Source organism: Cyprinodon tularosa, unplaced genomic scaffold (assembly GCF_016077235.1).
Source record: "Cyprinodon tularosa strain WSP-4 unplaced genomic scaffold, ASM1607723v1 ctg404, whole genome shotgun sequence".
NCBI lineage: Eukaryota > Metazoa > Chordata > Actinopteri > Cyprinodontiformes > Cyprinodontidae > Cyprinodon > Cyprinodon tularosa.
This window is the reverse complement of record NW_024039124.1, coordinates 699,851-714,022: the sequence shown is the minus strand read 5'-3', so window position 1 is coordinate 714,022 and position 14,172 is coordinate 699,851. Positions and strand designations below refer to the sequence as shown.

General features: G+C 38.6%; 1 protein-coding gene across 1 annotated transcript in view; it reads left to right on the top strand.

Moving 5' to 3' along the window:
- The window catches only part of dmrt1 (doublesex and mab-3 related transcription factor 1), a 37,076-nt gene extending 27,430 nt beyond the window's left edge, over window positions 1-9,646 (top strand). Inside the window, exon 5 of the mRNA XM_038298257.1 lies at window positions 9,044-9,646. Coding sequence (XP_038154185.1) covers window positions 9,044-9,117 — 74 coding nt within the window. The 3' untranslated portion in view covers window positions 9,118-9,646. The remainder of the gene's footprint in view (window positions 1-9,043) is intronic.
- Window positions 9,647-14,172: the final 4,526 nt, after the last annotated feature.

Genomic DNA, 14,172 nt, shown 5'->3' with positions numbered 1-14,172 from the left:
GTCTGAGTTGAGCTGGTTGCCGTTGGCTTCGGAAAATCCACAAAATCCACCTTTAATATAATGCTTTAATTAGTGTTGTGCCAATGCCATTTTTTGGCCCCGATACTGGATACCTGACCATCTTTTTGAAAATGATATGTGTGTGTATATATGAAGAACTGCATATTACTTGGATCTAAAATAATTTCCATCATGGCTTTGTCAAGCTGCTGCCTACCTTTGTGAAGCAGGAAAAAGACTAATACAAAGTGAATCCAGTAGAACTTTTTATGCCTACCTAGAATGGGTGACAATAGTTGAATAAACTTTTGGCTCTCAAAATGGTATTGGTGCCCTATTTGGTGGTATTCGCCAATACCGATACCACCATTTTAGTGCTGGATCGGTGCCCCGTCCGATACGGGTATCGGTGCAACACTAGCTTTGATTGTTTGCCACTTCAGACGCATTAACATGGAGGCGCTTGACATCACATCTGCAGAAACAGCACAGTAACTTCTGACTACATTAGACAAAACATTAGTCAGAGGTTTTGACTAGTAAGACTAGTAAGAAAACACGGGACAAAAAAAAGTTACTTTTAACTCCTTAACAACTGCTGATTAAAAAGAACATCTCACTTTAGTGAAAAAAGGGAAAATTGGGACATTCAGGGGACTGACGAGAAAAAAGTTGAACTTTTGCAGAAGTCGTTTAGGCCGTTTTATCTGGTGTGAAGCTAACGCAGCATTTCAGAAATCATGATGTTATTGTGTTCAGCCCCGTTACCAGCATTGAAAAACACAGAGGTCATGTCCTCGGTATTTTCCCTTTTGCAAAATTTCCTTTATTATTATTATTATTACTTTTTTTTTATTCAGAGAAATGTCAAACTATATGATGAAAATTGTTCTAACTTTGATTGGTGTAAAGATCAGCATGCATTCTCATTTGTTTAAAAAAAAGAAATAAAATCCACAATCACCTTAAAAAATGACGTTATTTTAAAATTGAGCAGAAATTGCATCCGACATCGCATTCTATCATATAACGCAGCCGCCGACACTCTGAACAACACGAGATAGAATAGGCTAGCTACTAGTTTTTAGTGGTGGAATCTGGAAATGTAGGCAAGATAAAGAAATCTACGCTGAAACAAACTAAACTCAGATTTGAAAAGCCAAACCGATCAGGGGAAAAGAAAGAGAAAGGAGGTCAGTTCATTTCGTCAGTACATATATCATTCAAAGCATGGCTAGTAGGGGTGGAACGGTTCACAAAATCCACGGTTCGGTTCGATTCACGGTTTCGTGGTCACGGTTTTCAGTTTGGTTCGATTCGGTATATGTTGATTGTTACACCGAAATCCCATAAAAAATTTATGAAATTAATGAAAAATCCCCCAAAAAATAATGGATTATAATTATTTTAAATGATCCGCGGAAACCCTGGATCATTTCTGTATGTTTTGCTGCTTTTAATTTAATGATCTTGCGCATGCTCTCTACCATCTCCAAGGGACTCAGAGGGGAGCGAACGGGAGCCTCAGTGGGGGCTGTAGGCTTTGCTTTGAGCAGCCGGTCTGGAGCACAGCGGGGCGGAGCGGGGGTTACTGACGGAGTATGAGGGATTTCGGGGTTAGCATGACATGTTGGTCATGTTGCTGTTAGCATAAACAAAACGTGTTGCACAATGCTTGCACACTGTTGCACTTTTATCCACAACTTTCTTTCCGCCGTCATCGTAGGTCACTCTAAATGCAAAGTGGTCCCATACAGCAGACCTATAAAGTGCTGCTGGCGCGTCTTCAAACTCCTGTTCTTTCCCACTCACCAGTCCGACACAATTCTCCACAACAACTGATTTTTTTCCCTGCTACACCCGGCTAAGCTGCTTCGCTTCTTCTTCTTCTTTACTACTGGTGGTTGGCTTTGGTCGCAGTACCGCCACCTTCTGCTCTGGAGTGTAAACGCTTTGCCTATGAGAAAAAGGAGCAGCGCATGAACCGAACGGAACACACGCGAATCGAACCGAGACAGTCGAACCGAACGGTTTGGACGGTTTTCATAAATCATCCCATCCCTAATGGCTAGGAATAGGATGCTCATCGTCCTCAGCAAGCATTTCGAGCAACTTTCACTAGGATTTCATTTTACAGTTGGAGCCTACTTAAAACTATTGATGCACACGGGGAAAAATAATAGAATGAAATAGTACTTCATTTTTCTTGAGGTAGCCTAGTTGTGTTGCTGAAGTTGCATTATGAAGAATACAACATTTTTCTTTGGCTATTTCAAAACTATTGATGCACATGGGGAAAAATAATGTAGCCTAGGCCTAATTAAACAGCCCATGTACAACGTTGTTTTTGAGGTTAGTTAGTTGTGTTCCTCATGGTGCATTATGAAGAATAAAGATTTCTGCTTCGGCTATTTTAAAACGGAACAAAATAATATAATCAAACAGCCCGTGTACAGCTAACAACATTGTTGTTGAGGTTATGTCTTGCTCATGGTGCATTATGAAGAATAAAGATTTCTGCTAAAGCCATTTCAAAACTATTGATGAACACTCACTCACTCACTCACTCACTCACTCACTCACTCACTCACTCACTCTAATTTTGTGAGTTTTGGAATTGTTATACAAAACATGTTCCTATTCACCTCCTTGATGGGCTTGTGATTTTACTCTCTTCATTCACATTTCCAAAATATATTTTAAAAAGTCACCATATTAGGATGTTTTTTGTCAAGTAAGATTTATCACAATATTTGACCTTGATATTTCAAAAATCCTGGTTACGGCCCTGATTGTGATGGTCTGAGGCTGCTTAATGACCCTCTACCAGAATCTGTAATCCATGAATTCTGCTCTCCTGAAGCAGAATCAGTTCATAACCTTAACCAGAAGCACACATTATAGAAAAGATTACTTCTTTTATGTTTGCGTTTAGAAAACATAAATAATTGTTTTAATCCTAACAGACCCCAAACACTGGAAAAATTCAGCTTTTTTAATCGACAATGATTAAAGGGGCTTATTATGAGGAAATTGAGAGGCAGGTGCCTATAAAGCTCTTTCAGGTTAAAATTCATCTTATATAAAACCCTGATTCCTTTTCTAGCACTTTGAATACTTTTGCTATATAAACTTGGCTCCATGGTCACAGAGGAATGGCTGAAGGCACCAGTTTGTCTTTATACTGCTAAACTTGAAGTCATGTGAAAAAGTCAGGTTTGATTAGTGATTTCAAACCGCAGGGTGAAGGTCAGCGCTGTGAACATCAGTGTGTGCCTAAAGTCTGCTCGCCTGTCTGCTCCTCAGCTGAGTTTTCTGGGCCATTAAGTCCTGCTGCCGGTCCAATCGGATGATCAGCAGCCAGACACCCGTGACGTTCCCAAAGAAGAGAGCCTCCATCTTTACAAGGGTGGTCCGCACTTGGACACACATGGGCCCGACTGTCAAACGGTCCAGGGCCTTCTTTTTTTTTTTTTTTAGACACAACTCGTATCATTTTAACGGTTGCCATTTAATCCCGGGGCAACCTTGTCATGTGACAGGCAACTCTTCATTCCTTCTATGAATTTTTTCCCCTCTCCATAACAGCCCCCCTAAATGCAGCTGGCCCTGAACACCTCTGACACATTCAGACAGGTAATCCTTGATGCTGGAAACAAGAGGGGAATGATTCCTTTTATTTTTCATTATTTAGTATAATTTTTCTCTCATCCACAGGGGCTCTTTGGCTCAGAACACTCACCTACAGTCAGACATCTGCTGCAGGCATCTTGCAACTAAAACTTAACCTAGATTATGTTCACTCTAATGCACATAGATGGTTTTAAAGCTCAAATTTCATTAAAATAAAGGCTACTTGAAAAGACTCAAACCGTGCATCAATTAATGTTTACCAAACTAAAATATTGTGCAGAGGCAGATTTTCTGATGTGTGCTTTCTGTGTGTGAGTGTTTACTTAAGAGTTATCTCCTTAGATCAGTGCGGGTGATGAGAGTGGAGTATGGAAGCCACAGGGAGAGCTTATCCTCACTGGATCAAACTGAATTACCATCTCCTCTCACATCTGGGCTTTTGTTCCCCCTCCTCTTTTTATGGCAGTGCCAGAAATGATTGCACCTTTATTGAAACCCTCCCTCCTTTTTCTCTGCAAGACAAGTGGGAGGTTAAAAAAGCTTCCTTTTGTTAGTCACACAAAGACATTTTAATAGTTTAGAAATCTTATATATATTGTGCTGAGTGACTGTGAAAAGGGCAAAAGTTCATTTAAGAAACAAAACTTTCTCAGGTTCATTTTACCTCGATACAAATAGTCTTCGGAATTCTTTTGTGAGATTTAGAACTCATAACATTTGGGTTTTATTTTAATTGTACACATCTTAACTCTGATTAAAACTGATTAACACTAAAATAAATAAGAAATGTCATGTTGGTAGACATTATTTGTCTCATATAACAACACATATTTACAATAGACTCAATGAATTATAGAAAATGACTTTTAATCATCTGTGGTTAGGTAGAAAAATGTCCCCGGCGGGGAAAAAGGGGTGGTATGATTAGTGTCATGCAGCTTTACAGCATCTTTGTACCTGAAAAAGTTAGGTATAGCCCTGACAAAGTTGAGTTACATTTATACATGCAGCTACAATGACTAACGATGGGCTGACAATGATAGCCACTAGTACATTTATAACACAACAGGTCTTTAACTGCTAATTAAGAACAAGGATTTCTGCTGTTTCAGTGGTCTGACACTAATTACACAGCAGATCAGAGGATAGCCAAACGATGCAAGCACATGTGTCGTGATTTAACATCCCGCTAAAACTAACACGTCCACTTCGTTTCAACCTTTAATTAGGTCGTAGATTTCCTGCTGATGAACAGAGGCAGAATTAACAGCAAGCATGCTAATTCACAGCCGCCCTCCTCGCCACTCTGCTGTTATTGCTGTACAAATAGACCGCTGAGGAATGAAAGCTACACAGACATTAGTATTAACGATCGAGCTGTCAGTTCTGAACTGGTGACAAACTGCAGACGAGCAAAAATTGGAGTCCAAAACCAATCAGGAATTTAATGAGGAGAAAAATTACTCCTCTTCTCCTTCCCACTTCTGTGAGGGGAGGTGGTGAGACTCTTGAACATCTTCTACATTTGAATGAATTTAATCTGTATCTTCTGGCAGGTATTCTTAAAGAATAAAGCTAAAAGATTAGATTTAATATTCAGTGACACAGGGAAGCTAAGAAACATTAAGTTCTAAACATTTTTCTTTGTTGCAAGGTTCTCTTTCATCTGCTGTCTTTGCAATGACAACATCCATCTATACACTTTTCCGTCACGCTCATGTCAGCTGGGTTGCGAGGGGCACTGGCACCTATCTCCAGCTGTCTACGGGCGAGAGGCGGGGTACACCGTGGACAGGTCGGCAGTTTATCTCAGGGCAACACAGAGAACATGACATGACAAACAACCATGCACACACACTCTCACCTAAGGGGAATTTAGAGAATCCAATTAACATAACAGTCATGTTTTTGGACTGTGGGAAGAAGCCGGAGTACCCGGAGAGAAACCTTCCATGCTCAGAACATGCAAACAGACCCCAGGCTGGGAACCTTCTTGCTGCACCACGGCGCCGCTAAGCAGCCCATGTAATGACGACAATTATTTAAAAAAGAAACGGTTAACAGTACTACCAACAAAAATGTGACAAAAACTGTACAAACTAACAAACACTGTAACGCTGCCACTAACAACTAATTTTCTAAAACTAATCTTTCCACAAATTTTCAATTACTCGACTTTAGCTGGGCATACACTGTACAATTTCTTGCCCTTTTCAGGCCAATGCGCCAGTCATAAAAGAATTTTTTCGATCGGGCCGAGTTTCAGCCTCATCATGTGTCGTGCGTTGTGTAGTATACAGGGGGTAACGAGGGGCAATCAGCCTCTCACGACCACCTCCCGATTAGGAATCACAGTTGAAATTCAAGCATTGTACTGTACAGTGTAAGTACATAGTACATCATGAGCTGTGAACTTTTAAACTCTTCGGTTTCGTCGTACAATTTGAGCTGTAGCTGAGTACAACTATTTAAATTATCGTACAGTGTATGCCCTCCTTAATCTTAACAAATATTTTAAAAGAATTGGACAGTTGACAGAGAAGCCACCGGATGGCGATGCCAAGTTAAAAAAGAAGTTACATTTGTACTGTATCTGAGTGTGCGTCTGCTAAATTGATAAACCCTCTGTCTGGTGCCATCTTAAAAAGTTTTACCTTTGGAGTTATACTCCAAAAGTAAAAATAAAAAAAGCTAGAAGAATGGATTGTTATGTAGAAGGAAAAGAGAGCAAGATCTGATCATTACTGCTTCACTAAAACATACTTAATGAACCATTGCGAAAACGTTTATAAGTACCAAAATTAATAAGTAGCGTTAAGGTCGTTGGGAAATCATATTTAAATGTCAAATCATTCTGGCTTAAACATGTATATAAATGTACTTTGATAGAGTATATTTATTTACAGATATAAAGTTCTCTCTAAATGAGAACATCAAAATGGGAAGAGGATGGTTTAATCTAAAAAAAAATCAAAGGCATCATACAGGTTTGCAAGATTGAAGTAGATTGAAGTAACCAACATAAAAATTTAAATTACATGTCAGGTCATAAAAAGTTGATATCTCGTTATTTATCCCTATTAAGTCCTGTTTGCATTTAGTGTAGTCTGCACACAGGACAGTACTGAGTCTCTGATGTTCACCAACAAGGATTTGTTCAGTAGTTCAAGTCTTAATGAATCTGGAAATCGGTTTAATCCTTTTTTGAAAACCTTTTTGCTCTCAAATTGTCTCAGTGGCTATGAATACATCGGCAAAAATATTTGAAATAAAGGGCTGATTTGAATAGAAGTAGGGGTGGGTATTGGCAAAGAAGTCACGATTCGATTCGAATCACGATTCACATACCACGATGCGATTCTATCGCGATGCATCATGATTCTTGAAATATTGCGATGCATTCCGATATTTTCACTGAACACTGTAAAAAAAAAGATACAGCCCTTACCAGTGGCTGACTGGCTGGGTATGATCTGGATAGTGTCTTCAATTGATACATAACTGAAAGCAACTGAATTCATACATAGCTGTATTTATTGAAACGACTTTTGGAGGTGTTGCAATGAAAACAAATACTGGACAGAAATATTACTATTACTGGCGTGGACACACTGACAAAAAAGATCTTAGGATTCATCAAACTTAAAATAACAAAATAAGGATAATCAGTGCCGTTTACATGGCCTCAGTGGTCGTTTAAACCAATGAAACGAAAATATTCAAATGTATGACATTTCCCCTTTTGCAAATTACGTGCATCATATCAATTTCGTTTTTACCTTCTTTGTTTTTAAAGCCAAAATGCATCCAAGCATCTGACTTGAAATGTGGTGGAGCCACGGGGCGAATTTTCATAGTGTCCTCCATGTTTTATTTCATATGACTCGTCGCAGTATTCCACGGCCGGAAATGCTTGTGACAAAAGGCAGCGGGCGTCAACTCATCCGCAGCGACATCTGCTGGACTGGAAGTTGTATTACACTTGGTTTGGCTGATGTGCGCCAACCATTAATGTACTTTATTAGTTAATTTTTTATTTTTTTAATAATCGATTCTTGCCTTCAAGAATCGATGCAGTAGATCACAAAAATTAGAATTAAATTTCATTTAAGTTTCTTACTGAGTTATTTAAGTTATGTTAAATTAATACACAACTGATTCAGAATAATCCATAGAATTGAGTTAAATGTAGTCGGAAAGAAAGAATATGTTTCATTAACTATACACATTTAAGTTAGCATAGTTTTTACTCTAATTATTTAGTTTAACGAATTACTTTTAACAATCAAGAGTTTTTACTCTAATTATTTAGTTTAATTAATTACTTTTAACAATCAGGTTTACAGTAGATGTGGTCGAGGTGGAGCAGCGCTGGGCAGCTCGTTGATTTTCTCCCCCTTTCATCCTGGAAAATGGGAACAGCTGCATCTGTTATGGTTTGGGACTCTTGAGTTTTTAGTTGTCAGTTATCAGTTGTTCTGTTTTGTTGATCTTTGGTTTATTTTCCATTATATTCAAGCAGCCTTTAGTTACTCTCTGTAGCCCCCTTGTGCTTGTTTCCTTTCCCCTTGGCTTGCTTACCTGCTCCTTATTGAGCTCATTAGTCCATCCTTTGTTCTGTTCCCCTTATATACTCCACCTCTGCAGTCACTTAGTGCTGGTTCCTTGTTGTTGTTTGTTGCTTCCTCATCTCTGACTCCCCACGTAAAGTTTCCCTTGATCTTTTCTGGTAAATTCTTTATTTGCATTTTTGGATTTTGCCTCAGTTACTCATTAAACCTCCTGATATCTGCATTTGGGTCCTTAAAAATCTCCACCCCGTTGTGACAGCATCAGCATGAGTTGCTGATTCTTCAGCTTAATTATGGAAAGCAGTAATGCATGCAGTAATGACAGTCCATTTTGGGCTCTCCGATCAGTCAAAACTAATGTACCTCCATGATTGTTGTTTTTTTTTTTTTTTTTTTTCTGCAGTGGCAGAAATATAAACCTTCTTTGGATTTAGGGAAATTTCGAGTTCTTCTTTGGTATTAAAGTGTTGTGACTGAACGCACATCATGATGGAGTGTTTGATTTTGAACCCAAAGAAGCCATGTGTTCAGTTTTCACATTTTAGTTTTTATATGTATTCTATAGGGGATCCTTAGGGACTACAGATAAAAAAAAATTGAAAATTGACCTTTAAGCCATTAAAGAACATTATGGCATGTTCTATGATGTTCATTTTTAAAAAAGTGAATAAATGCCACACAGCCATCCTTGAATTTATACTTTTAAATGGCTGAAATTATTGCAATAATCACAAATACTAAGGCTGTAATAAATACAAATGGTTAAATGAAACTTATGTGGAAGCTATATAAATAAATTCTGACTGGAAATCTAAGAAAAAAATGTTTCATCCCTGCAGCCTTTCCTCCCACCAATTACGAGTGTGAGACCAGCAGCCAGACGGCCAACATCAACGTTGACGCCAGCAACTAAAAGACGAAGGTGGTCAGCTTTCATCTTCTGGAGCAACCGTTTTAACAGTTCAGTTCTTATTGCTGATCTTTTGTTGTTCCTGCTTCAGTTCAGGCATCATTTCTGTTCATGTTTATACAAGTAGTTTTAGTTGCTTTTAGTCCTATGGCTGCATCTTTCTGTTTTTTGTATTGAATTTTACTGAATTTAAACAAGACAAAATAAAGATACTCAGAGAACAGTACCTTAGAAAGTTTACACAGCCCCTCTTGCACTTACAAAATTATACTCAAACATAAGGTGGAATGTATGTTTAAAACAATTAAAAACACATTTAATATATTGTAGATAAACCCTGAAATAACTCGCTCTTCCTCTGTTAGTGAGTACCATATTGCATCCTAAACCCAGAATCTGAATGATAAAGTCCTTTGATTTTCCTGTTTAATCTTCATTTCTGAAATTCTGTTTTTTACTAATACATTTATAATTACATGTAGTAACGATGCTGTGATGCAAATTAATCTAATTTTCTGATATCTTTATAATTTCTTTTGATCATTTTAACATTAATAAAAACAGCAGTGTGACAAACTGCAACCACTGTCTTTGTTTGTTTTTTTGTTGGAAAGTGTTTGCCTGCGGGTTAAAGTTTATTGCAGATTGTTTGCTGGGAGATAAAAAAAAAAAATGCAGAGGGAAGCAGGTTAGACATAAATCACATTTCCCTTCCCTCCCTAGACGTATGATGAGCACCAGCTTCTTATTTATGGTGTCGTTTATTCCCCTGGATTTGCATGTGTATTGTATACTTAACCCTTCACAGCAGACGTGCTTTCTGCACACGCGGGTTATTGTTTACAATTTTTTACCCACTTTGGGACGACCTTGTTGGGTGAGGAGAAGCATCCTTCAGCAACACGGCATTTATGGGGAAACATTTCAGGATTTTAGTCTCTGAAAGCTGAATTCTTCAGAAAATAATTTTTTTTAGGGAGAAACAAATCAATGAACAATATTTGCAACTTTATTAATAATATAGAGGCATAAAATGTACACTCTGGAACAATCTTTTACTTTGGAAGTTAATTAATGTTGAAACTTAAAAAAAAATAATTAAAAAAATCAGTTCCTACCGCAGCTTTTAGTGATCTATATAATTTAAAATGGTTGAAGTATACGAGAGGAGCCGACTGCTCACATTCTCTCTCTATTACATATCTGGATTTTGATGGTGTCGATCTGATAGCGTGAATATGGTGGATTTTATTTATCCAGCACTTTCTTTTTTGGGAGTTGTTTTGGTTAGTTTTAGCTTTACAGCTGAAATTCAACAATTTTCTGCCATTTTAATGACTTTATGAGGCCATATACTCTCACCAGGTATCTTTGGAAGAGAAGTGTGCCCACAGTACCAAAGATCCTCCCTTCTACATAACAAAGACCATGATGTGCCTGACCTGGATGTGTTTATATGTGAAAACCTTATTTGTTTTCTTTATACAAGCCGTTAAAACAGGACGTTAGTTCCCATTTCTGTGAAGGACAATGTTTTATTTACATTCCCCACAGACATGGTGGATAAAGATAAAGTAATTTCCTTGCCACAGTAGGTATTTAGAACTCAACAAAATGTGCAACACATTCTAGATAGATGAACAGAAAATGTTGGGGAACTGTTGCTAGAGTACTAGTTACTAGTTACTGCTTAGCAATCAGACACTTATACTCAAATGTGGGTCCTCTGGTATTTAAACCATTGGGCAGCCATCATGTTGAACGCATGTACAGTAATTGATTTAATTCTTCATCTTCATGCTATAAAATGTACACTGAATGCGGTGTCCGCAGAAAGAGAGGTGGACTTACATAGTAAATCTATGCAAATCACGCAGGCAAGAGTGGTGCAACAGCCAGCAGTAAATCCCTCACAGTGATGGTAGAGTCGTGCCCTGCCCTCACCGCGTGCTACATGAAAGAAATGAGGTGTTGTCAAACATCGGCACCACGTGGAGAGCGAATTGCTTAAAAGATCGTAACTTTTCTGGGGAAATCGCATTGCAGGCAACCAATCAGGGACTGGTTGTGATGCAGACTAAAGAAGTACAACCGAGGCAAAGCTTTTTTTACTTAAAAATTATATACAGAGGAAATAATGTTGACAAAGGAGGAAATAAGGAATGGTCTGAAGAGATTTTTAGGTGGCTTTAAAAAATCCATTTTATTTTAGCCTTGACTGTTGGTTGTCCTCCCTTATGGCGCGGTAACACGATTTAGCCAACATATTTTGATGTAGAAAAATTGGGCAAAAACGCTGGCACATGTTGACATACTGCAAGTACGTCAAGAAATTTTGCTCATAGAAATGTATGCTCATATGTGGGAAATAAGTTACAGGTAAATTATGTGATCGTTGATACACGTTAAGTAGTGTAGCTTATCCAACCTGTATCTCCCCCATCATACGGAGCGTGAAGGAGAGTGGGATGGATCCTACCTGCGTTCATGCCCACGGCCACAACCAACCACCTTCCTAGTAGACATACAGACATGATGCTGAATCTGCTGCGACTGCAAGCAGAATCAGTAGATTTGTTGTTTTTTCTTTTGCAGCCGATATACAGCAGCTAGTTTAATGCTATGGCTGCTAAATTTAGTGAAATCTTCTTGTGTTCTTTGTGCAGTTCGGGTGCCTCCGGGCACATTGCTGCCCCCTCAGGACACTGACTGGTGACATTTTTATGTCAAAAAAATACATAGAAAGTTCAACATATGCCAGCGTTTTAGAAGATTCCGGGACGTCTGCATACGCTGGCTAAATCGTCAAGGTGTGACAGCGCCATGACCTCCAGCTCACACACAGCTGCTGTCCTCTGCCACAACTAAATCTGACCATCATCCATACGCAGCTCTTGAAGAACCCAAGGGATCTACTTTTTCAGAGATTAAGGCTTTTCCAAAAATTGGTGGTTTCCCAAGGCCAATTCAAAAGTGTTTCATATTTAAGCAGCGTTCTGTAATGTTACTTTTCACCTGTAACAAAAGTTAAAGTGAGACCTTTACAGGAAATGCTGTTGAGTTGCCAGTGGTACCGGTAGGTCCAAAATGACGGATCTGGAAGGCTGGTGAACTACTGAATATTGCCCACATTATATTCAGTGCCAGCACAGAACGGCCATATTATGTTATGCAAAACCTTTATATTCGGAAACGAGCAGATTGAAATTAGAAATGGTTATATCCTAAAAACCAAAGCAGCACAAAAAACAGTTTTACCTGCACACATCTGTACTAAAGTAGCACTGAAAAAAGTAGACCACATTGGATGGCCTGAAAATAATCTTTAAGAAAGTAACACGCATGATCGTTTATTTATGTATTCCTATCATTTTTTTTGAAATTACCTACACTAACCATTCAGTGTTTTCATTGTTGGAGTGTCAGCTTCACACAGCTTAAGCTCCTCCTATTTTATGTTACGTTCCACAGGGAAAAAACAGAGCACCCAAAATGCACAGCGGCGACCTCCCCATGGGGATCGCAGAAATCACTGCGGACACCGCGTTCAGTCTGAATACACCTTTAGACTCAGATTCTTAAAGAAAGCATGCTCTGTTTTCATGTAAACAACAGTAGAAACAAAACTAAATTATTCTATTTTCTTAAAAAAAAAAAAAAAAAAACATTATGTAAACAGGCCCTTGGTCTCATCTGATGAAATCAGTTGGTTCCAGATAAAGTCCAGAAGAGTTTAGCAAACTATAGGTTTACATTTCTGATTGCAGGACAGAGAATGCTATATTTATGTAGAATGGACAGATGGCATGCAGGTAGTGTTTTAGATAGTTTCGTATCACAGTTGAGTACCACTTCAAAGGTGGTGAGGTCATCACTGCTAGGAGGGCCTGGAAAAAGTGGAAAGGTTAACCCACTGCTAAATACATGGCTTTTTGTAAAGCACAAGGCTGCAGGAGACAAGACTAAACAGAAAGTATAAAATGTTTTATCATTGTAAGGATGCTGCTGTGACATCACCCTGAAGCCAATCAAAGATATGCTTTCATTTGACATTCTCAGCAGGACTTGGCTTGTTTGGAACCAAAGCTAAAGAGGTACCAAAAGGAGCTGGTACCAAGTCCTATAGTTCCTTAATGGAAAACCCCAAAAAACGCCTATCTGAGCAAAATAGGCACATTGAAACAGAATTAAGGTATTTAATTAAAAGACTCTTGAACTTTTTAATTGTGTAAATGTTGAAGAACAAATTTTCAAAAATGGTTCAGTTGTATTGCTTTTAAAAAACTAATGTGACTGGATCTCTGTTTTTCCAATCCAAATTTATTCGGATTCATTTCCAAAGTGTTTACTGGTGCTTCCCTTTGAATAAGGCAGCCACAAACGCTTTTGATGTTTATGTCGCTACAAGTTTTAGTAGAATAAAAGTGCTGTAAAGTGATGGAGTGTAAATGTGAAGTCGTTCTGGGAACAATATAAAACAGACAAAGAAAATTACTTGTATTTTCTTTTCCAGCTCGGTGTTGGAGCATTCATTGGATTCTGCCCCATCTGCTGTAATCAATAACCTGACCGTCTTGTTTTTTTATGAAACGCACTTACTCTTAATTTCATCCACCAGTGGTTTTAGAGAGAAGAATGTGGAGTTACCTATAAGGCTTTGACATTATAAATCACCTCTTGAGATTGCACGGCAGTATCGATTGATCCTGATATATCACTGAAATTTACTGTCACTTCTGTTTTCAATTAAAGATACAATCAGTCAGATAATGACTTAATTGGATTTTACAGAAGATTGAGTTTTATCGCCGCGTGGTTTACGAGTTTAGTTAAGGAAGGCCATTTTATCACGGCTGCCACTGACTTGTCCTTCTGTAGCTGCCGGCCCGTGTACAGCGGCGGGAAGAAAGTGTCACAGGGTCGCTTTTCCTTGAGCTGCCTGGGCCTCCATGAATCACGCCCTCCCATAATAGATAAAATCTCCTCAGATCCGGCAGTGACAGTGCTGGGTGGAGTGATGGCGGCTCGTAACAGACAGGAAGTCTGTAAAGCTCAGAG